This window comes from Macrobrachium rosenbergii, chromosome 22 (assembly GCF_040412425.1).
Source record: "Macrobrachium rosenbergii isolate ZJJX-2024 chromosome 22, ASM4041242v1, whole genome shotgun sequence".
In the NCBI taxonomy this organism is placed as follows: domain Eukaryota; kingdom Metazoa; phylum Arthropoda; class Malacostraca; order Decapoda; family Palaemonidae; genus Macrobrachium; species Macrobrachium rosenbergii.
The window spans coordinates 22,826,819-22,849,180 of record NC_089762.1 but is presented as its reverse complement, the minus strand read 5'-3'; the positions used below and the strand labels follow the sequence as shown (position 1 = coordinate 22,849,180).

The 22,362-nt window shown below is 39.8% G+C and overlaps 1 protein-coding gene across 1 annotated transcript; it reads right to left on the bottom strand.

Moving 5' to 3' along the window:
* Positions 1–204: 204 nt before the first annotated feature.
* LOC136850436 (mucin-4-like) lies at positions 205–9,067 on the bottom strand. The gene is made up of 2 exons (XM_067124014.1): positions 8,711–9,067; positions 205–6,132 (listed from the first exon to the last, which is right to left on the bottom strand). Exons 1-2 carry the CDS (start codon positions 9,065–9,067, stop codon positions 205–207), a joined length of 6,285 nt encoding a protein of 2,094 aa, XP_066980115.1.
* Between the last annotated feature and the right edge of the window lie 13,295 nt (positions 9,068–22,362).

The window sequence follows — 22,362 nt, the reverse complement described above, 5'->3', positions numbered from 1 at the left end:
TTACGGAATATTGTGTATTTTGACTAGGCTGACTTGGTGACTGTTTTGGGAGATAAGGCACAGCGCTTGGTGATTTTGGATGTGTTGCTTGTTTACGTGAGTGAACTGATTCTTGCTGTAAATATGTTTTCTGACTGAGTGGTACGCGTGGTTGTTGGTTATGCTCTGTTATTAAAAGAAATTTATTTTGATCTGAGTGAAGTGTTAAATGCTCTGGATGCTGTGAATGAAGACTTTTAGATAGCTGTTGGTGAAGGCTTGAAGAACTGTCATGGGACAATGGATCGGTGTGAGACTTTTGGACTGTGACAAGTGTCGAGGCTGGGGACTGATTGCTGCTTTTATATCCGATGAATAGTCACTTATAGGAGTTACTAATGTTTGTGATTGTGTTTTCTGTGAGTACTGGTTTTGCTGATTTGACAGTTGCAGATGTGGCCCTGAGTCAGTTGCAGTGTGTTGACTACTGTCTGGTGATAGTCGCAACATGGGACTTACAGAGTTCATTGGCTGTTCTGTAATCGTTGATTGTGAATGTTGTGCTTGGGGAATTTCTGAGGCTTGTGTTTGATGAGTGCTAGGCACTGTAGGATATATGTTTTTATCTGGGAGAGTTGTTAGGTTTCTTACGTTGTGGGAATGAGGTGTAGTTTCCTGAGCCTGCGGATAATCTGAGTCCTGTGAATTTTTGTCTTTCATAATGATTGGCTGTAATGAATGCTGACCTGAATTAGTAGCCAAAACCTGTTTATATTGGTTTTGATGATTTCTAGAGTTTTGCATCAATCTGCTTACTTTATCTGGTAACACTTCAGAGGGTATTGTTTTTGTGTGTTCTTCAGAGAACAGTGAAGAGCTTTGGGTTCTCAGAACTGAAGACTGAGTAGTAATGGATGGTCTTTTGGGGTCTGGCAGAGTCATTTCATTTTTCCTTGCTTGTGTGGTTGACAGTTCCCACAGAAGAGGGCTAGATGTTGCCAACGTATTTATATCAGTAGGTGATGCAGTTTGTTGTGGGGAATTAATATTTAATGGATATGGGCTAGGTTTATGGATAGTAACATTATTAGCTTCCTTTTTTAAAGAAAGTTCCGTTTCAACTAGTGATTTTGATGTAGAAAAGTATAGAGAAGGAAATGAGGAGTCTTTATCATCAGAGGGTGTTTCATAAGGTTTATCTGTTTGCTTAAATGTATCTGAAGAATGGAGAATAAGGGAGTGGTTAGAGAAATGAGAAGGTGACAATTTCTGCTGCAAATCATATAATGAAGTATCTGATGTAGATAATGGCAAGAAAGATGTTGACAAAGTTGGTAATGCAGAGGAGGACAGTTTTAGAGCTTCTAATGGCAGAGGCTGTGGAAGTTCTGTTGTAAGATTTAGCAATGTTATGAACTTGTGAACTCCGAAATCATTTTCGCTTTGAGTCTGATCTTCAGATAGTATAACAGATGAAATATCAGAGGGAGAGTGATCAAGGATAGGTTTCATTATTTGTGATTCTGTCTCTTTTGAAGCAGCTGACAATAGATCACTTTCTTTGGAACCAGAACCCAAAACGTAAACTGGTGACAGTGTTGTGAGTGGTATCTCTGAAAGCAATGACAAGTATTCAGTTGTAGATGGATGCTGAGAATCTGGTAAAAGAATTGTAGGTTCTTTTACTGATGTCAGAGGAGAAACCAATGAAGAAAGTGAAGGTTGCGATGATACTGTTTCTGGTGATGTGGATGAGAAAGAGGCTATGTCAGATGTGGATGAAGAAGAATTTGATGGAAATTTGGTGATATGTAATGGTGCATTTTCCTGTACATGTTCTGGTATTGATACGGGTGTAGGAAGAAAATTTCCAGAGCTTGCTGATGTTGTGTAAGAAGAAGAGAATCTGAATGGTAAGTGTATCACTGAAAGCTTTCTTAGGGAAAATGGATGAAGTGATTGTGTCATAATTTCTGATGAATTCAGAAAGGTAGCCTCTGTGTAAGTTTCTAAAGTTGGTACTGGAATTTTAGTACTTGAACTAGACTCACGTTCTTCTGTTGTTTGTGATGTGATATTGTGCCTTCCATTTACCCCCAGTTCTGATATTATTACCTGGGTTGCTTCTGATTTTGCAATGTTGTCATCTACATTTGTAGGTGGATCTATTTGTTCATCAGGTATATTTTCTGTTGTGGAGATCACAAACTTATTAGGAAGCCTTATTGGGGAATGTGAAGTATTATTCAGAGGCAAATTATAATCATGGAGATGTCTTGGGCTCACCTGATTATGACTGTACCTGCTGTTTTGAGATATTTCTTCAAAATGAGTAGCCAAAGAAGATGAAGGCAAGATTGCATATGACAGTTTGACTGAGCTATTTTTAGGGGAAAGTTGATCAGGAGCAGATGTTGCTAGTGGCCTACTACCATTTGGTGTGGAATCATGCTGTAGCCAAGAAGCATTTGATGGCACATATGGTAGTCTGTTTTCAATATTGTCAGCTTTCTTTGATTTAATCTCCAAGTACATAGCTGATCCTCTATTTCTTGATGTTGGTGAGACTTTTCCAATATGCTCCTGTTTTAATGTTTTTTGTTCTTTAACTTCATAATTTTGTCTTTCTTCATGCCTTTTACTCGTTGTATTAACATAAAAGCTGGATATAGGGATTTCTGTTACACTGCTAAGACTAGATGTCAGATTGTTCCTGGTTTGAAGAAGGTGAGATTGATTAAAATGAAACAGATTCTTGTTCATTACTGGTGATGCTTGCCCATCAGAAGTTGAGCTGTTCCCTAACTGACGTCTTTGAAGAGATTGAAACCTTTGAAATCGTAAAATGTTCTGAGAACCAAAATTAAGTGATTTGTTTTCATGAATGGAAAGAACAGAGTTTACTGATTGGGTAGCATTGTGAAATAGTGGCTGTTTATCAACTGCCCTTGAATTTGAAAATAAATGAGATAAGCTGCTTTTACTTTCTAGTGTCCTTTGAATTGGTTGAGCATTTTTATGCCGTGCATTGTGATGAATTAATAAGTGTTGTGCAGGGATATTTTTCAGTGAGGTATTGGCAGGTATAGTCTGCACTGTATGGCCTGAGGCTGCTTCCCAGGAATTTTTTTCTATTGGATCAAAAGTAGCAGCTTCAACAGTCTCTCGAAACAGTGGGTCTCCTTTGCTCTGATTAGTTTGTTCATAAGTGATAACTTCAGTACTTAACTTGGAGTGATAGATATCCCTGTGCAGAAGGTCACCACTGGGAATTTCTTGATTAACAAAAATCTCCTCACTAATTAAGGAAGTATTCTGGCTTGTCTGGGTACCAGCATTACCTTCATTTTGTGTAGTTGCTTCTAGACCTCTACTCTCTAGAATGTCTTGATATGGAAGTGCTGTAAATGTTGTCCCAGACTCAATAGAATTAAAAGCGCCTTTGACATTATAATATGGATTGATTGAACTGGTTTCTTTTTGCGATAATACAGTTGATAGATCACTATGATTAGCAGCTGGAACTGGTCGTGCTTTGGCTGTAGTAGTCTGTAGACCTGTAAAATCAGTTGTAAATGTGCCAGAAAGCTCATATTTTGGTGGAATCTCTAAGGTAGCTTCAACCTGAATATCATCTTGTTCTTTCAGCTGTAGCTTTGTGCTCCCATCTCTTGTAAATGTTGATTCTTTAATCAAGTATAGCATAGTAGTATCTTTTCTTTTTCCAGCTTCATTATGGGCTTCCACTTGCAATGCATCTGAGTTTTGTATGCTAGGAAGACTAGCCAAAGGTGGTGGGGATGGAATCATAAATTCTGTTTGGTTTGTTTGTACTGTAGGAAAGATTTCAGCTGTAAGATTTCCTTTGTCTAATTCTAAGATTATCTTTATATCCCTGCTGTCATTCAAAAGAGTCGTAGGCTCTTCACTAACAAGGTCTTTTTCCTTGTAAATTTGTAAAATTGGCCTTCCCAATTTTGTATAATTCCTACCATCATCAATTTTTGTTGAAATTAGGATACCATATGGATGTATGATTGTCTCATCAGTTGTACTAGACTCAAACTCAGAGTTGGATATTGGTTTTGAATTTAGATTTTTCATTTCAGTTAATGCTATGATTTCTTCACTTGAGAGCAATTTGTGCACATCTGCCTTCGGGGTTGGAGCTAATGGTTGCGAGCCAAATTCAGTATGAATTTCTGATGGTGAATCTAGTGGGCTTATGGTGATATGTGGTTTTATCTTGGTGCCTGATTTAAAGTGCTTCATGTTTATTGGAGGCAGTGATGAAGTTCCTGCTTTGTTTTCGAAATGTGTACCCTCTGTAGTATTGAGATCTTTTTGGGTAGGATTACCATGTCCCTCAGGATACCAATGTATGAAATTTTGTCCTGTGTGATGGCTAAGCACTGAAGTTGGGGTTACTGTAGTCCTAAAAGTCTCTGTGTATTTTTTTGAAGCTTCTGTTGATGTGAATTCTTTAGAAATCTGTTCAACAGAAGAACCAAAGGATTTTAGAGGATTAAGATTGTGTTTACCAACTGTTGATGGTCCTGTTGAGTGTAATAATTGCTGGAAAATAGCTTCCTGTGACTGATGATCCTCTGAAAGAAGAGAGCTATCAGGATCACTTTTTTGAACTAAGTGAACTCTTTCTGTAGAATCTTTTAAAATTTGGTGTTGTAAAGGTGGGTGTACTGTAACTCCCATATTGTGATCTTTATTGATGTCTGGTATTCCAAACGGCGGTGGCCGATTTTTCTTTCCTTCAGCATTACTACTCATATGTGAAAGTGGCAAGTCTTTGAGTCGAGGTCTCCCAAGGGGTACAGGTCTTTTCTCGAACCTGATTGGTAGGTTTCGGCTGTGATTAAATGGATCACTTCTGGAAGTTTCAGGTAATTGAAATACAATGTTGTTTGGAGAAGTATGTTCAGGCAATTGAGAATAGTGATGATTTGCACTTGTCTTTTGAATTTCTGCTGGAAAATCATTCGTCTGTTTTTCTTCATAGTTATCTTCCATAAGTTCCACTGACATACCAGGAAGTGACAAAATTGTGGAAGATTCAGTGGAGGATATTTTAGGATGCTTAAAATCTTGGGAATTATTGATATCTTCTGTGGGTTGTAAGGTGGCTGTAACTTGTGACAATATTTTTGGATGTGGCAAAAATGGAGCTAATTTTGTGTTTTCAGTTATTGGGAAACCAGTTTGAGATGGATAATTTTGACTGTGATTGTTTTTATGCAGTGCATCAACGAAGGGAGAATGGATTATAGCCGGTGGAGAAAGGGAATCCCCTCTTGGCTCTCCACCGGCCTGGAAGTTTAAAGGTTCAACTGTGTTCGTAATTTCTGATGTAGTTTCTAAATTTGGTTTTAGTGTTTTTTCATGAAAAGTACTCCCATGAGCCAGTGATTCAGGAGAACCATTCTGAGTTGTATTCCGTTCGCCTGTTGTGCCAGTGTGTGGTTCATGAAGGATGCCTTCAATGTATTCATAAATGGCTTTAGTTTGTCGTTGCTCAGGTGTTAATTGCTTATCGTTAAGATCCAGGTCTCGTTGCACTTCTTTTTCAAGTTGCTTTAGCCTATCTTCTTTTTGAATAGGGAGTAGTGAAAGAGTATGATCACTGATGCTTGCTTCGAAAGGAGATTGGTACGGGTTGAAAGCTGATTGTGGGAAAACATCATAACCATTACTTCGTCCCTTTACTTCTGGAAGAAACGAATGAGATCCCTCTTTTAGAACAGAGGAATCAGTTGGAATTTTATAGCGATCGAAATTGTTGGTGCTACCAAGTGATCCTAGATTTAGCTCACCAAAGTCTTGATTAGGTAAACTTGGCAAATATCCGGTATTAAGCTCACTTAATCCTTCACTGCCAAATGATAAACCTCCAGGATGTCCTCCTGAAAGAGAAAAGGGAAGTACTGGTGGACGCGCACCAATAGGTATACCGATTTCGGGCAGAAAGCTGGGTGATATACTTTCAGAAAGTGATGAGAGTCCATTACCTAGACCACCATGAAAACCAAAGCTCAAGCTCCCTCCAGGATCTGCATGGGAAGGTCCTACTGCAGCTGCGCCGCCACTGAGGCCTCCTCCTAGGAATCCAAATGGACTTGCATAAGACAGAGGTTGTGTCTGGAAGAAAAATACATATCTTAGCATTTCTTGCACACTGTAACTAATGTTACGTACGACAGTAACTTGAATCTCGAGCACCCAGTGCAGTGGCAGAAACAAAGAGTTATTATTGTATAAAAAAAGTATCTAAATCACCCATCATTAAAATTGGCAAAGTTAAATAAATAAAATACCTGTTCGGCCACTTCAAGATCTTCCAGCTGAGCATCTTGATGAAGTATCTGCATGGCTTTCCTCTTTGACCTCACTTCAGATTTTATCCCAAGTCTTTCGTTTTGTATCTTCTTATTCACCAGAAGAAAATATTGGGAAGAGAAAGGATAAAGATTAATTATCATATTACAGACAAGAAATATGATCTTGTATCCGATTTGTTGATGTCTGACTTGGATGTAAAAGTGTCCTGAACTACTCAAGCACTAAATTTTAACCAGAGAAATTCAGAGTTACTCATAAATGCCTCACTAGCTCTTTTCTTTCATTTTATTGTGATCTGTAGTTAGCAGATCATCGAACCACCGATTTTACAGTGGATTATAACAGTATTTCATTGGCGACATTTTGAAAATAGGTTTTTCTTGACTGAAACCCAATACAAGGCCAGATTTCTGATAATTCTAGGCATCTGATGTAAATGTTTCCCCCTCCCACTCTGTCTTTCTATTTCGTATATATATATATATATATATATATATATATATATATATATATATATATATATATATATATATATATATATATATATATATATATGTATATGTGTGTGTATATGTGTATATGTGTGTGTGTGTGTGTATTTATACCTACAGTATGCAAGTGATTTGGAACAGAAGATATTAAACAAACATGAAGACAAACCTCTGCCTTGTCTGAAACCCATTTTTATACCAAGCCTGCCAATCTCATGCCTACATATTATAGCATGTTATTTAATATCTTTACAGAAGGATTGGTGTGAAAAGTTGCGGAAAGGATATAAGATGCAGGGGCAAAGATGTGAGATAAGATAATGGGTGTTTACTAGGGTGTGGAATTGCTGCTATTAAAAGTGTTTTTGGAGGTATCTGTGAGTAAATGTAATGAATGATGCCGGGAAGAGAGATGGGGTTAGTAACAAAGTAGGCGGAGCAAGGAAGGTAGTAGGGTGTATGCAAGTGATTTGGAACAGAAGCCAGAGTAGATGACTGGGCTGTTGAGGCAGCTCTCCTTTCTGTAAGTGAAGAGTGGATTTTGAATGTGAAAAGATTGAGGGTGTTGATATGAATTTTTTGCATAGTGTAGTAATGAATAAGGATGATAAAAAGTTGGAAATATGGAAATACACAAAAGTAGTATGAAAGCTGTTGTATGGATCAGAATTCTGAATTAGTTTGGCCAGATGAAGAGCATGGAGGACATTAATTTGGTGGAATAAGTATTTCATTAGGAAGTGTTGGGGGAAGGCGGTAAGGAGGACCTTGGAAATACTGGATAGATAGGATAGAAAAGAAATTGGAAAAGAGGGGTCTTAATATCCAGTAAGCAAGGTTGTGAGTTTAAGATTAATGTAATGGCATTGTGTATGTAGGGGTTCAATATTCTTATACTTAACTTTACTACTCTTCAGCTTTTATATAAGCTGCAATAGAGTGGACAGTGGACATGTGACATGGGTGCAAAGTTGTAGGATAAGAAAATTAGGTCGGAATAGAGTGTGGAATGAGTGATAATTGGAAATAATAAAGAAAAGCAGTAAAAACTAGTGAAAGGATTTGAAAGTTTTTGTTAAAGGAGAAACTTAAGAGTAAATGAGAGCAATGAATGTAAAAATGGATGGTTGAAAAGTTCATCCAGTTGATTCAGATACGTATTTAGGACACTATACAACAGATAACGATTGGATCAGAGAAGAGCAGAGACACAGAATAAGTGAAGCAAGGAGGGTGTGTGCTGAAGATTGGAAGAGACTTCGGGTATCTGAGGAACCAAGTGGGTGTTGAACGCAAGTGAAGAAGTAGTTGAAGCTGTTGAGAAGAACAGATATAATGGAGGATGGTAGGTTGGCGAAAAGGGTGAATAATTCAAAAATGTTAGGAGGGAGGCAGGAAGGAAGGCCTAGAAAAGGCTGGAGAGATGGCAGGATAGAGTGGGATATGATACCATAAGGAAAATTAGACAGAACTTCCCTGTGTTACTTATTTAGATGATATAATGATGAAAGTGAGATGGAAATGGTTTGAACATGTCCTTGCACCACCCAAAGGAAAAAAGTACATGGTTGTGTCCGCAGGTCTCCCGTGGGCACCAGAAGGCATGGGAGGGGCAGACCTACTTAGATATAAACAACGTAACAGGGGACTGGAGGCATAGTGGTAATTTGTGAAATGAAAGTACATGAGTGGTAGATTTTGACAGAGGCTCATATACAGTATATATATATATATATATATATATATATATATATATATATATATATATATATATATATATATATATATATATATATATATATATATATATATATATATATAAAATACTAGGTAAATAATAACTAGTGAAACATCTTCACGGTTACGAGAATATCACTATATCTTACCTTCCAATTCTTCCCAGGAGATTTCTTTTGACTTCTAAACCTCTTCTGCCTTCCAGTTTTTCTGAACATACTATAGCCATCAAGCTTCTTCCCAGCTGGAGCTTCTGCTACACCCAAAGCCTTCTTTAGTTGCTTCTGAATGAGAGACACACCTGGATTTGTTGGCTTCCTTACAAAAGTGTAAGCTCTTATGTTATCATAGCTATGTGTTTTAGTTGGTGGCTGGAGGAATTGTGGATGAACAGCTTTCGACCCCTTGTAATCCACGGTCTTATCCACACTCAAAGTTGAACTCGACTGGAGTGATGATACAAGCAGTGCACACCTCAGCACTGTTGCTATGTGAATGGGTCTCATGACTACAGAGCGCTTGCTGAGTGATCAGAAAGAGAAATAACGACTATAAATAATTATTCATAGTGTTTGTATTTAGAGACGATATCCACCCACCTCTGCCATGTTAACCTTGTAGTGCGTTTGTCGCACGCAGCCATATTATGACTTTTTATCACATCACCGTGATTCATATACAATCAGTAAGCTACAAACGTCCTTTAATATCCAATCGCTCTACCTCGGAAATAATATATTTTCATATATGTTACCGAAGGGGAATTTTTCAGTTGATGATAAGTTCGTCGTCCCGTGGGCTCGAACCAGCGACGGACAAGAACTCAGGACTACAGTGGACACTTAACCCACACGGCTAGCAAGTGAGGTATAAGTGGATATCGGCTCCCAATTACAAATCTCCCGTCGAACTCAGGTGTTTGTATTTAGAGACGATATCCACCCACCTCTGCCATGTTAACCGTGTAGTGCGTTTGTCGCACGCAGCCATATTATGACTTTTATCACATCACCGTGATTCATATACAATCAAAGCTACAAACGTCCTTTAATATCCAATTCGCTCTACCTCGGAAATAATATATTTTCATATATGTTACCGAAGGGGAATTTTTCAGTTGATAATAAGTTCGTCGTCCCGTGGGCTCGAACCAGCGACGGACAAGAACTCAGGACAACAGTGGTTATTAAAGGACGTTTGAAGCTTATTGATATATATATATATATATATATATATATATATATATATATATATATATATATATATATATATATATATATATATATATATATATATATATAGTTCATTAAGTGCAATGCACAAATGGCAACTATAACTCTCGAGCATCACTTCTGTGATTTCCATTATGGAAGTTTTATCTTCAAAGCTGAAGTTCTGAAGAGATACACAAAAAGGGCTACTGTGTTGCTCCATTTATTCTTCAGCCAACAGCTGTTTCAGTCACTAACCCACGGCCATCATCAGGGCAACACTAGATCTACAATGGAACTTCACTCCAATGTAAAGTTGAGTGTAGTCAACGAATTTATTAAAACCAAGAATCAGAATTTTAAATGTGACGCAAAGCTTACAGTTGTAGAAAAATTAGGGGTAACAAAGTTCACAGCCAGGATGCTTCATTACGAATCATCTTGCTTCAGAAAGAGTCCCAGTGACCTGCAGCCATTTTGTTCACTGCATTCCATATTGAGAGGCTTTCGTGCCTTCTCCAAATCTGACTTTGCAAAGCACGCTGGTGCTGCTTCCTTGGTGGCGAGGTTTCTCGTTACAGTGGCAGCTATCATTGTTGGGCAAACAAAAACTACTCCTTTGTTGCTCGTTTTATTCTTCAGCCAACAACCTATTCAACAGCAAGAGAGTATTGCTGCCAGTCTACAACCACCCCTGCCTGACACCCACCCCTGTGATAAAAAACATCGTCACTCCTAGGGGATATAAAGAGGAAAAAATCAAGTTGCATTAAGATGTATCTTTCCATGCTTTAGTTTTATATTTTCATTATAAGAAAAATCTACATTTTCTACCGCCTGTCTGCATCATTTGTCTCTTGGGTGCAAATCCAGGGACAGGACTTAATGAGATGATAACATCAGCATTAGGATGTTGGAACTTCAGTGCTTAATTGTTTCTTTTCAAAATACAAAAGTGTGAAAAGAAAATCATGCTAAATATCAAATGAAAGATCACAAAATACAGATTGTGAAAGATTTCATTTCACCCATTCCGTTATGGTGGAGTAGTCTGAGGTCATAGTGGTAAAAAATGCATAAGTTTAGGAATATAGCCAGAAGGGCTCTATATTACGACTTGTTGTGTGTGTATGTACTTATATGTTTAATTTTATCTTCAGCTATCTTTTTTTTTAAATATATGGGTCTTTCAAGCCTGTTCCATATTGATTTTCTTCACTTCGAATGGAATGTTATTGTTAGAGCAATGGTATTGCAATTTTTATGTTTTTTAATGCACACATTCATATATATATATATATATATATATATATATATATATATATATATATATATATATATATATATATGTGTGTGTGTGTGTGTGTGTGAGAGTGTGTGTGTGTGTGTGTGTGTGTGTATAATGTATATATAAGCGAATCCCACAGCGCTCGGTACTGAACTTCTGCCTGTCATTTTCCTGTGGGATTCACTTATACACTAAAGTCACGTGCATCTACTGTGATTTTTTTAAGCATAATGTATATATACGTATATATATGTGTGTGTGTGCGTGTGAATTTTTTTTCTCTTATCAATTGTTGATCAAAGTCATTTATCTAGTGTTTCTAACTAGACCGTTGTTCGAATCTTGGCATTGGCCTGCGGGTCAAAGTCATGGTCTGTCGTTTCTAATCCAGACCTTGGTTTGAGTCTTGGCCATAGTCAGGTGGTTAAAATCACTGTCTTATCACTATTCCAAAACCAGACCATGGTTTGAATCTTGGCCAATGCAGGACCACTTATTGGTTACAATTCCCTTTGGGTGTAAGTTATTCATAAGGTGTAGTGAACTGGATACTAATATATATATATATATATATATATATATATATATATATATATATATATATATATATATATATATATGATTTGAAAGTAATAGTAAATTAGATATAAAATGGTATTCGTGGCTTAAGTTAAAAGCATGTACTTTAGGTATCGGTTCCACTGTCTACTTTTATCTCTGGGATTATATATATATTGATAGATAGATATATTTATATATGTATATATATTAACTTTATCACATACACAATTGTTCTGTGCATTAGTAGAATTACTAAAAGGACCTCATTCAAACTGGATGGTATCTAATGGAGTTTTTATTCAAAAAGTTACAAGGTTTCTTGGACAAACAGTCCACATTATCAAGTATACTTGATAATGTGGACTGTTTGTCCGAGAAAGCTTGTAACTTTTGAATAAAAACTCCATTAGATATATATATATATATATATATATATATATATATATATATATATATATATATATATATATATATATATTGATACGTGTGTGGGTCTTGGCTGATCATGTATTATTCAATTTACGTAATTTTTACGGCCCTGCAAACCAAGATTACACGTAACCTGCCACTTGAAGCCAAAAGTTAACCTCAAAGACAGGCGTTAATTAGCCAAAGGTTGCCAGTTAAGGGTAATTAACCTTAACAAGAATATTTGAGATGAATTTGATTTTAAACGCAACGGTTCTTCCAAACATTCAGACGCGAGGCATACAAAAGCATTGAGACTTAAAACTGTGTTGCTTACCCTAACCTAGGTATTTTACTGGAATAACGGGGTTGAAGCTAACAATATAATAATTTGGCTTAATCTAGACTTCGTAAACACATATACCGTAAGTGGGGATGAAGGAGGAAACAAAAGAAATGCGAAAATACAGGAAAAAAGATAAAAGAATGGGCAAAAGTTTTGAACAAAAAGCGACTTTACCTTAGGACGAACGTTGCACCAACCACCGCCGAGAGGAGTCTTCGCAATTGCTTCTTCACTTCACTAATAGAATAATAGACAAAGAAAGGGAGAAGAGGCCCCGTCGGACATGTGGTCTCTTCGAATGCTCCAGTCTCTCTGAAGTTCCCTGACCGGCCTAGGTCAAAAACAGTCACCCCAGGTGTCCGCGTTCTTGTTAAAAACATTCGCCAAGAGACAGGTAGGAAGGAAAAAGGGACCTTAGGACCACCTATTTTTAAGGCTGATAGGGAAATTTTCCTATAGGGTGAAATGCCTAAATTACCTATCCCGTTCTCCAACGGACATTAAGGTTTGAACTGAAGACGCTTCTAATCTAGACAACGTCTTTTCCCGGTCTCAGTCAGGCTGATATTTTTACAATCAAAAGTTACGAGGGCGAACAGCAGTAATATTTGTAAAAGCTCCCCCCCTTAAGAGGGCCTTCACTCCCTTTTCGGGCGTGAAGGTCTATACTAAGCAAGCTGTTAGCCTCTCGTAGGTTACTCTCCTTCCCCTGAGCAGATTAGTCCTGGTTAGCCTACCTAGCTACAGAACTACCTAACCCTAGATAGGACACGAGCTATAATCACTACTTTACCTAATTCTAATAGTACTAGAAGGTGCTCACGGTTATTATAGGCTACCTCCTACAATCATGATGTGTTTTAGACCTAGCCTAGTGGTACATTCTATGATATTCCCTAGCCTAACCTATCCTAACCCGACCGTAGCACCAACATAAGAGTTAATATTCTAACTAAATTACAACTTGGTTTATGTTTAATACAATTAATAATTACTAGTTAATTCATGAGGGTTGCCTCATATGATAAATGGGTGGGTGCCTCACGGAGGTCTTAAGCCATAGGTGTCACGAGCATCGTGGCTCGTTTCACAATAGTTAAGATTACTGAAATTAGTTATGCTACTTACATGATTACTGCGGCTCGGTGGTAAGTGGAAGGAACAAGGTTACTAAATTGATGTACCGTACTTTAAGGCGGCCTAGGCTATGCACAATGAAAGGAAGAGATCACACTGGCTACCTCCTCTGGGCAAGGGGCCAGGATCACTCTTAGATGTTAGGGCACTGTGCCGAGAGGGCACTAGTGCCAGGATGAGCTTATAGCTCGGCAACTACTGGGCTCTCTTCTGCCCCTTCTTCTTCTTCTTCTTCGGGTTCCTCCAAGGCCTACCAGTAGCTGGCCTAGGAGGTGATGAGAGCACCAACTCCAGGGACAGGCCAGAAGGGCTAGCGGGCGCGAAGTCAGGGGCAACTGCAAAAGCTGCGGGAGGACTCCCTACTCCGGCTGCTGCGACTACTGGAGCGAGGGCGATCTCGACTTCTGCATCCGAGGATGCCAGTTCCTGGTCTTCCAAGGAAGGGGTACCATTTCGATCCTCCAGGGTTCATCCTGAGTCAAATTTTGCAAAGAAGAGGTTTCGGGTGCTGGAGGCTCTCCAGTCGCGATGATCAACTGCATGGGGAATCCTAAATCTCCCGGAGGAGGATTCGCCTCATGATTTAGACCCGGCATAGGGGCCTTCTTAATTGGTAGCTCAACGTCCGTGGCGGACGGAGTCTGGCACTGCTCAGTGCTCGCAAGTGGCACTGGCAGCAGTTGAGGGTCAGGCATGCCTGACAAGGGGTCCGGAGGTGCAGTACCTCGCGGACGACTTGGGTTTGGCTGCGGCAGAGATTCCTGCCCCAGCAGGAGATCGTAGCCTCTCCTAGAGTTTTGTTCGGGGGCGTCCGCTGGGCGTTGCTTGCTTGGGCAGCCCTCCCAATTTGTGGAGTGGTCTGCCCGCTTGCACGTCCTGCAGCGGTACTGCTCCTCCTGAATCTCTCTTGGTGGGCCAGCCCTTCACGATTGGAGAGGGCTAGGCCTGAAATAATTTGGTTTATGCCCCTTCCGCAGACCACTTTGGTGGGCGGACGGTGGGGGTTTGACCTTACCGAGAGTTTTACATGTGGCCTCTGTGGAGGAGGTAACGCGGCTGCGAAGTGGCGTTGGTAACGGGCTTCCGCAGAGAAGATCCCGACCCAACAAGAAGGCCACTCCGGGCCGAATTCCACCTACCACGCCGAGGCGGTGGGGTATCGTGCCCCAAGGTGTCATAACCTGGAGTTGGACAGTAGGAACGGTAATGGTGTGGCCCTCTATCCACTTCATTTCCCACCGGGTTTCTTCGTCAACCATGGCACCGGCTGGCACTTGGGCCCTAGTGATCAGGCTAATGTCTGCCGCAGTATCTACTGTGACCGGAAGGGTCACTGGCAGGCTAGTGCTCTGAAGAGGGGCCACCGAGATGAACTGGGTTTCCAGTCTCTCGGGGTAAAGGATCCGGTGCGGACCGGCCGCAGCAAATGAAGTGCTGATTAGGTTGCCAAATTTGGTGGTGGGGACATGATGTGGACACGCCGGAGATCCAGCATTGTAGTAGCTAGCAGCCCCACAGGATTTGCATGGGCCTTTTGGATGGGCTCGGTGGCCTGCAGTAACTGTTGGAGGAGAGGGCTGAGCGGATGAATCGGGAGCGGAGTTCTGGCTGGTAGGGTTAGGCTGCTTATTAGTGCCGAGTTTGTATCGGCACTCAGCTTCAGCGTGGCCCCCCTTCTTGCAATAGGTGCATATGGTCTTGCTCGGCAGTCCATTCTTCGGGCGAGTGGAGTTCGAGAGGTAGGCCGGAGGGATGATTCGCTTCTGAGAGGTGCTATGCGACTGATTGAAAGTTTCCCACGAATCAGCCATGCGACAAGCTTCCATAAGTGTGGATGGCTGTTTATCGTTAAGATATACCGCAAGGGCCCAGGCACACATTGGAAAAGGTCTTCTAGCATGGTCCGATTGAAAAGATCCTCAAACGTCGTGCAGGCCAAGGAGTCGAACCAGCTGCACCGGACTGGGTTTTGTGACATGCCCATTCCGTCCAAGACCAGCCGACTTCCTTGGCAAGACCTCGGAACCGTTGTCTCCATTTTTCTGGGGTTATCTTGTAGGCCTTTGTAATGACTCTACGAACTTCTGCCATGTTGCCTCTCTGGCTCTTCTCCAGTGAGTGAAGCGCTGCCTTGGCTTTTCCCTCCATATGCTTGGCTAGTATTAAGGCTCTCTCCGTCTCCATGGTGCTGTAGTTATCGAAAAGAGCCTCGATCTCCTCCAGCCATGCTTCTGGATCGTCCTCAGTCCACTTGGGGACTAGGGAATTGATGCTCGAAATTGGAGCGTTTGATGCAGCAGGTGTAGGACTGGAGGCTTGATGGCTAGCCATAGCTTCTGCATTCTCCATTTTCGCTCTCTCAAGCTCGAGCTCCTTCTCCTTTAGGGCTAACTCAGTTTCCTTGCAGGCTAACTCATGCTGTCTTCTTCTTTCTTCTCTTTCCTCTTCTAATTGCCTTTGCTCGGCTTCATACACCCTTCGTTCTTCTTCATACTTCCTCTGCTCGAGTCTTTCTTCCTTCTCCCGCTTGGCCAAGTCGTCCACTTGCTCCTTAACCCAGGTGGTAAGTTCCGAGCCGGTGAGACCTGCCGCCGTCCCCAGCCCCAGGAAAGTTTTATAATGCTCTGCTGCCATGGTTCTGGTGGGGAAGGGCGTCTAACCGGGTCGACGGGCGTACTTGGGCAGCGAGGAAGTGTCTCTTCAATGACGTGGCACCCTTTCAAAAGGTGGCACTGTAGTTTGGGTGTGCCGTGTACAGGTCACACTGGTGGCACTCAGTATCCCTAGGCACTGGTGCAGGTTAGGTCCCAGAAGAACTTTCTCTTCTGTGTTCCCTTTTTGTTTTCGTTTATTTATTTTCCTATATGCTTGGTTGGTGGCACTTATGGTGCCAATGTGTTCCTAGGGACCCTCTACTGGAGTCCAACTAGGCTATATGGGAGGAAAGGCACTCTACACCCCCTGCAGAGTGCAACAATCGAATGAGAGAGAAAGGGAAGGTAAAAGAGAGAGAGAGAGAAGTAAGCTATTGAAGTGATGACAGTGCTGCAAATTATTGGCACTGTGGAATAAAGTGAATTTGGTTTTTTTTTTTTTTTCTTTAAAGATCCTCGTGAGTGGCTGGTCCCAGTACCCAACCCAGTGCTGGCCCCTTCTTCTTCAGAGGGTGAAAACTACTGTTTGCTTCGGTCTGGATAGCAGGCCTCACTGTGACCGACAGTTTATCACTGTATTGTAATTACTCTTAACTTGTCCTCATCTATTGTGGGACAGAGGTGTTTCTTTTATTTGGTTTATTGTATTCTGAATTAATTAGCCTAGTGTCGGCCGTTCTTTCTTTGAAGAGGGTCACGTACACTTAGGTTAGGAATGCTTACTTGAATGACGAGAGAGAGAGAAAGAGAGAGAGAGAGAGAGAGAGAGAGAGAGAGAGAGAGAGAGAGAGAGAGAGAGATTTTCAATCAGATAATTTCTTGCTGCTTGAGAACATGTAAAGCAAAGATCTTATAAATGCACAATGGCATGGATCTTAATAAAATCAGATAGATGCGTCGTCTTGGCTTCCTTAGGGATTACTTTATTATCTTAATTTTCCTGGGAGCCGACGTCACAAAAGTTTATCGTAAAATTTTAAATTCTCTTTATATGATTTTTATAGCAGGTATTTGTATAGGAACTTGTTATGGTATTACTCCTAACTAAGGCCTATCTTTCCCTGCCTAAATTATCTTTTGGTTTTGTCTATCGAAGTCTGTCTAGCTAAGATATTGCGAGGTGGGTTTACTACGAAAAGCAAAAAAAATATGCCCCAAGAGTGGCGGGGAGCAGAGACTGGTCACAACAGCGGATGACAATAACATGGGTCTTCAAATGGCGGCCAAGTCCCGTTAGGCCTAAATTTCAAAACAACCTCTGGCGGCGAAGGAACACCAACATGGCCGGTCCTCTAGTTCAAACAAATTCAAAACAACCGCGCGAACACGGCGGAGGAATCCAAAATGGCGGGTAGTTTCTTTTTTGCACAAATTCAAAACAACAAACGAAACAAATGCAGGTATCCCGATTTTACTTTAAGTATACCAATCATGCATAGCGTTTTACGTTACGGATGGAAAACTAAATTACCAAACAACTTTGTCTTTTGTTATCGTACTCTCGCGGTGAAACATCCTCAGCAAACAATGGAATAGATTTGCGTGATTCGGAACGGACCAAATTTACTTTACTGAAAATGTATTTTATGATACAATTACTACTTCCGTTCGTTCGCTACTTCACTGGCACGGTTTTTTGAATGATTCCCGCTATATGAACCACGACGATCGGAATTGCCGACGCGATTAGTACATTACTTTGTGTATATGACATGGGCTCCGCTTTTCTCCGCCTTAGTAACGACACAAATTGTGATTCGCTCTGCTCTCGAGTCGCACCCTTCCTACCTACGGCTAATTCTCACTACCTGTTATTATAACTATTCTCTTTACTGCTTATTATTATGCCTCGTTCTTTGTTTGGAAGAGTGAAATGGAATTCAATATCTGACTTTTATCTTTGGAATTAATGTAATTTTAATTTCCTTTTCTCCAGATTCTTTCTCTAAAATTTACTTTAGATCCTGGCAAGGTCGCCACTGTTACATGTGTGGGTCTTGGCTGATCATGTATTATTCAATTTACGTAATTTTTACGGCCCTGCAAACCAAGATTACACGTAACCTGCCACTTGAAGCCAAAAGTTAACCTCAAAGACAGTCGTTAATTAGCTAAAGGTCGCCAGTTAAGGGTAATTAACCTTAACAAGAATATTTGAGATGAATTTGATTTTAAACGCAACGGTTCTTCCAAACATTCGGACGCGAGGCATACAAAAGCATTGAGACTTAAAACTGTGTTGCTTACCCTAACCTAGGTATTTTACTGGAATAACGGGGTTGAAGCTAACAATATAATAATTTGGCTTAATCTAGACTTCGTAAACACATATACCGTAAGTGGGGGATGAAGGAGGAAACAAAAGAAATGCGAAAATACAGGAAAAAAGATAAAAGAATGGGCGAAGTTTTGAACAAAAAAGCGACTTTACCTTAGGACGAACGTTGTGCGCACCAACCACCGCCGAGAGGAGTCTTCGCAATTGCTTCTTCACTTCACTAATAGAATAATAGACAAAGAAAGGGAGAAGAGGCCCCGTCGGACATGTGGTCTCTTCGAATGCTCCAGTCTCTCTGAAGTTCCCTGACCGGCCTAGGTCAAAAACAGTCACCCCAGGTGTCCGCGTTCTTGTTAAAAACATTCGCCAAGAGACAGGTAGGAAGGAAAAAGGGACCTTAGGACCACCTATTTTTAAGGCTGATAGGGAAATTTTCCTATAGGGTGAGATGCCTAAATTACCTATCCCGTTCTCCAACGGACGTTAAGGTTTGAACTGAAGACGCTTCTAATCTAGACAACATCTTTTCCCGGTCTCAGTCAGGCTGATATTTTTACAATCAAAAGTTATGAGGGCGAACAGCAGTAATATTTGTAAAAAATATATATATATATATATATATATATATATATATATATATATATATATATATATATATATATAAATAATATATATATATATATATGTGTATATATATATATTAAATATGTATATATGTGTGTGTATGTGTATACATTTTAAATAATCTATATATATATTAGTACCCAGTTCACTCAAAATAATGAAGGTGTCATCCACATGCCTCCGATAGACAGGTTTAAAACTTAAAGGACAGTTATCTAACCTTCAGTCTCATGAAAACATAATCCATCGTGTTGTCTATAATATTCCTTATTAAAAATTAAAAGATTAATCATTGACAATGAGATTCAACAGATCAGTAAATTTGGATTTCCTTAGTCCCCTGAAGTTGTTGTCTCCACTGTACATTTTGTTTGCCACTATTTCTATAACCTCTTTTGTTGGAATATTTGTATATTGACTCCCTATAATTCTTACTGTTGCCTCTTTCACCTTGTCTTTTGCACGAAAAATTATTTCGTTGACCCACTACTTTGGAACATTTACCTTGCCCAGAAATACCTTACACACCCTGGTCAGTTTACTCAGTCACACTTTCACGACTCCTGCTTCACCCCACTTGTAAGCCCAACGGCTAATGGTAACTTTGCATTTTCCAGCCTTTTAATCAGCCTGTTTACATCCTCTGCCACATCTCCCATTGTACGTGGGTAAGTCAAAAAGTTCCAGGGAAAATTGTTGAATGATGTATTTACACAGGAATGAAACAACCCAAATACTTGGTAAACAATTATCTGTGATGTAGTGATCATATAGACTTGTTACCTCAGTCATCCTCTTGCTACCGTGGTGTTAACATCTGCTTCAGAAAAGTAACTTCTTGAACCCATGGAAAATAAAAATTTTGAGATGAGAGCTAACATCAAGTTCCTGACCAAGCTTGATTGGAAACCAGGAAAAATTATTGAAGCTTTGCAACAGGTTTATGGAGATTCTTCTCCATCTAAATCAGTTGTTTATGATTGATAAAGCGATTTAAGGATGGTCGGGAGGACCTCAAAGACAACCCAAGAGAGGGAAGACCATCGACTGCAAAAATGAAAGAATTGTGGCTTTGGTGCAGAATCTAGTGGATGAAGATCGTCGGATTACTATCGATATGATAGCTAATGAAACTGGGATCTCCCATGGTTCCGCATTTTCAATTTTAAATGAAAATCTTGGTTTGAGTAAACTTTCAGCACGTTGGGTCCCAAAAGCGTTTGCGAAGACCAACTGCATCAAAGAGCTGAACTTTCTCTTGCAGTTTTAACGAAGATTGAATCAAATGAATCAGAGTTTTTTGACCGGATTGTTACTGGAGATGAAACTTGGATCCATCAATATGACCCAGAAAGTAAAATTCAATCAAAGCAATGGTTACCAAGAGGTTCAGCTGCACCAGTGAAGTTCAAAGTGGCGAGATCTGCCCAGAAGGTTATGGCAACAGTGTTTTGGGACTCCAGAGGAGTGATTTTGATTGATTTCCTTGAAGGACAAAAAAAACAATCACCGGGAACTACTACAAAGGTGTTTTGCAAAAACTGAAGACTGCATTGGCTAAAAACGTCGAGGAAAGTTGCACCGCAGAATTTTGTTCCATCATGATAACGCTCCAGCACATTCATCAAGGGTTGCAAGAGAAGTCCTGCAGAAATTTAGGTGGGAAACTCTTCCACATCCTCCTTATAGTCCTGATCTTGCTCCTTCAGATTTTTTCCTGTTCCCAAAACTCAAGGAACACTTAAGAGGAGTCCGGTTTGAATCTTTGGATGCTGCTAAACATGCAGTTTCAACATGGTTTAATAGAAAGGCCCCAAATTTCTACAAAGAAGGGTTGCAGAGGTGGAAACAGCGCCTTGAAAAGTGTATAGAGTTAGATGGTAGATATGTAGAAAAATGATGATTGAATTTCCTTAAATAAAGAGTATATTGAATTTTTCCTGGAACTTGTTGACTTACCCTCGTATTTGCCTAGATTTACCCTGAAATGTTGTCATTTTCACCTTTGTTTTCTCTCTTGATTTTCTTGGTTATCCAATCCACCCTCTTTGCTTGTACATGATCTCAACTGTCTTGCAGTTGCACTGAAAATAGGTCCTTTTTTCATTCACTAAGCCTCACCTTCCTTTAACTGATGACTTGCTGTTTTCATTTTTCTTTTTAAACCCACTTGTATTTCTTGCATTTATATTCCCATTCACCCCTTCTCTTCCATCTTTTGTTAGTTTCAACTTTCACTTCAACCAGACAGTGATCACACATGAATCCAGCCACTCCTCTATTCCTCTCTGCCCCCATGAGCTTGCTCTATACTAGCAAACAGTTGAGCAGGCTCCTCACAATTTTAACTTTCCAAAATTGGCTGCATATTTTCAATTGAAAACAATGTATATCCAACCATCAAGCCCCTTTCCCAACACATTTCCTGAAGACTCTCCATTGTCATTTATTCAGGAAACTTATAAACACTAGCCATGCTATTCCTTTCTTTGTCATCTATGTTTGCATTCAGGTCACCTAGCACAACCAGCTTTTCCTTCAAAAGTCTGTCTTTCTCTCATTCTTTTTCTTACCAGGGTCATATATGCTCACCGTCACAACTTCTGCCACAGCTAATTTTGTCCATATATCCTTCAGGCACACATTTTTACTCTTTCATCCATGCATGAAAATATCATGCCATTTCAGTAAATACCCCTTTCTTAAATACTTCTCTCAAGAACTCTACTGTAGACACAAGCTCTCTTTGTCCTTTTTCTATTTACCCATCCCGAATTTTTACCTTGGTTACAGTAAGTGCTAAAGTAATTGGCATTCTCTTCATAGACAAAGCGTATCAGACATTATTTTTCCCACGTTCAAATTCCTGAGTGTTAGCATTTCATTTATAGTAATGTATATATATATATATATATATATATATATATATATATATATATATATATATATATATATATTATATATTATATATATATGATATATATATGTGTGTGTGGGAGTGGATGGGGTTGGTAGCGTAGCTCAGTAGTAGAGCACTGGACTTGCTTCTTCATGGTCTGTTGTTCTATCCCATTCGGCCACTGACAAGCTGACTTCACCTCTTGAGAGTTACCAGACACTGAAAGGCTGCCACATTGTTTAAAAGGAAAAAGAGCCTTATGGTAAAAAAAAAAGTACACAGAATTATAACTACAAGGATAAACATCGTTGAATGGTACATTCTCTGATTGTACCTTAAAAAAACGGGGAAATGGGAATTTCCACGTTACATCATCCACCATTTACCAAGAAGAG

Bases quoted from the DNA above. Each gene is read 5' to 3' on its own strand.
- LOC136850436 (XM_067124014.1), bottom strand. From the start codon at position 9,067: ATGAGACCCATTCACATAGCAACAGTGCTGAGGTGTGCACTGCTTGTA. The intron at 6,133-8,710 runs GTAAGATATAGT...TTTTTCTTCCAG, and splicing joins CTCCTGGGAAGAATTGGAAG to ACACAACCTCTGTCTTATGC.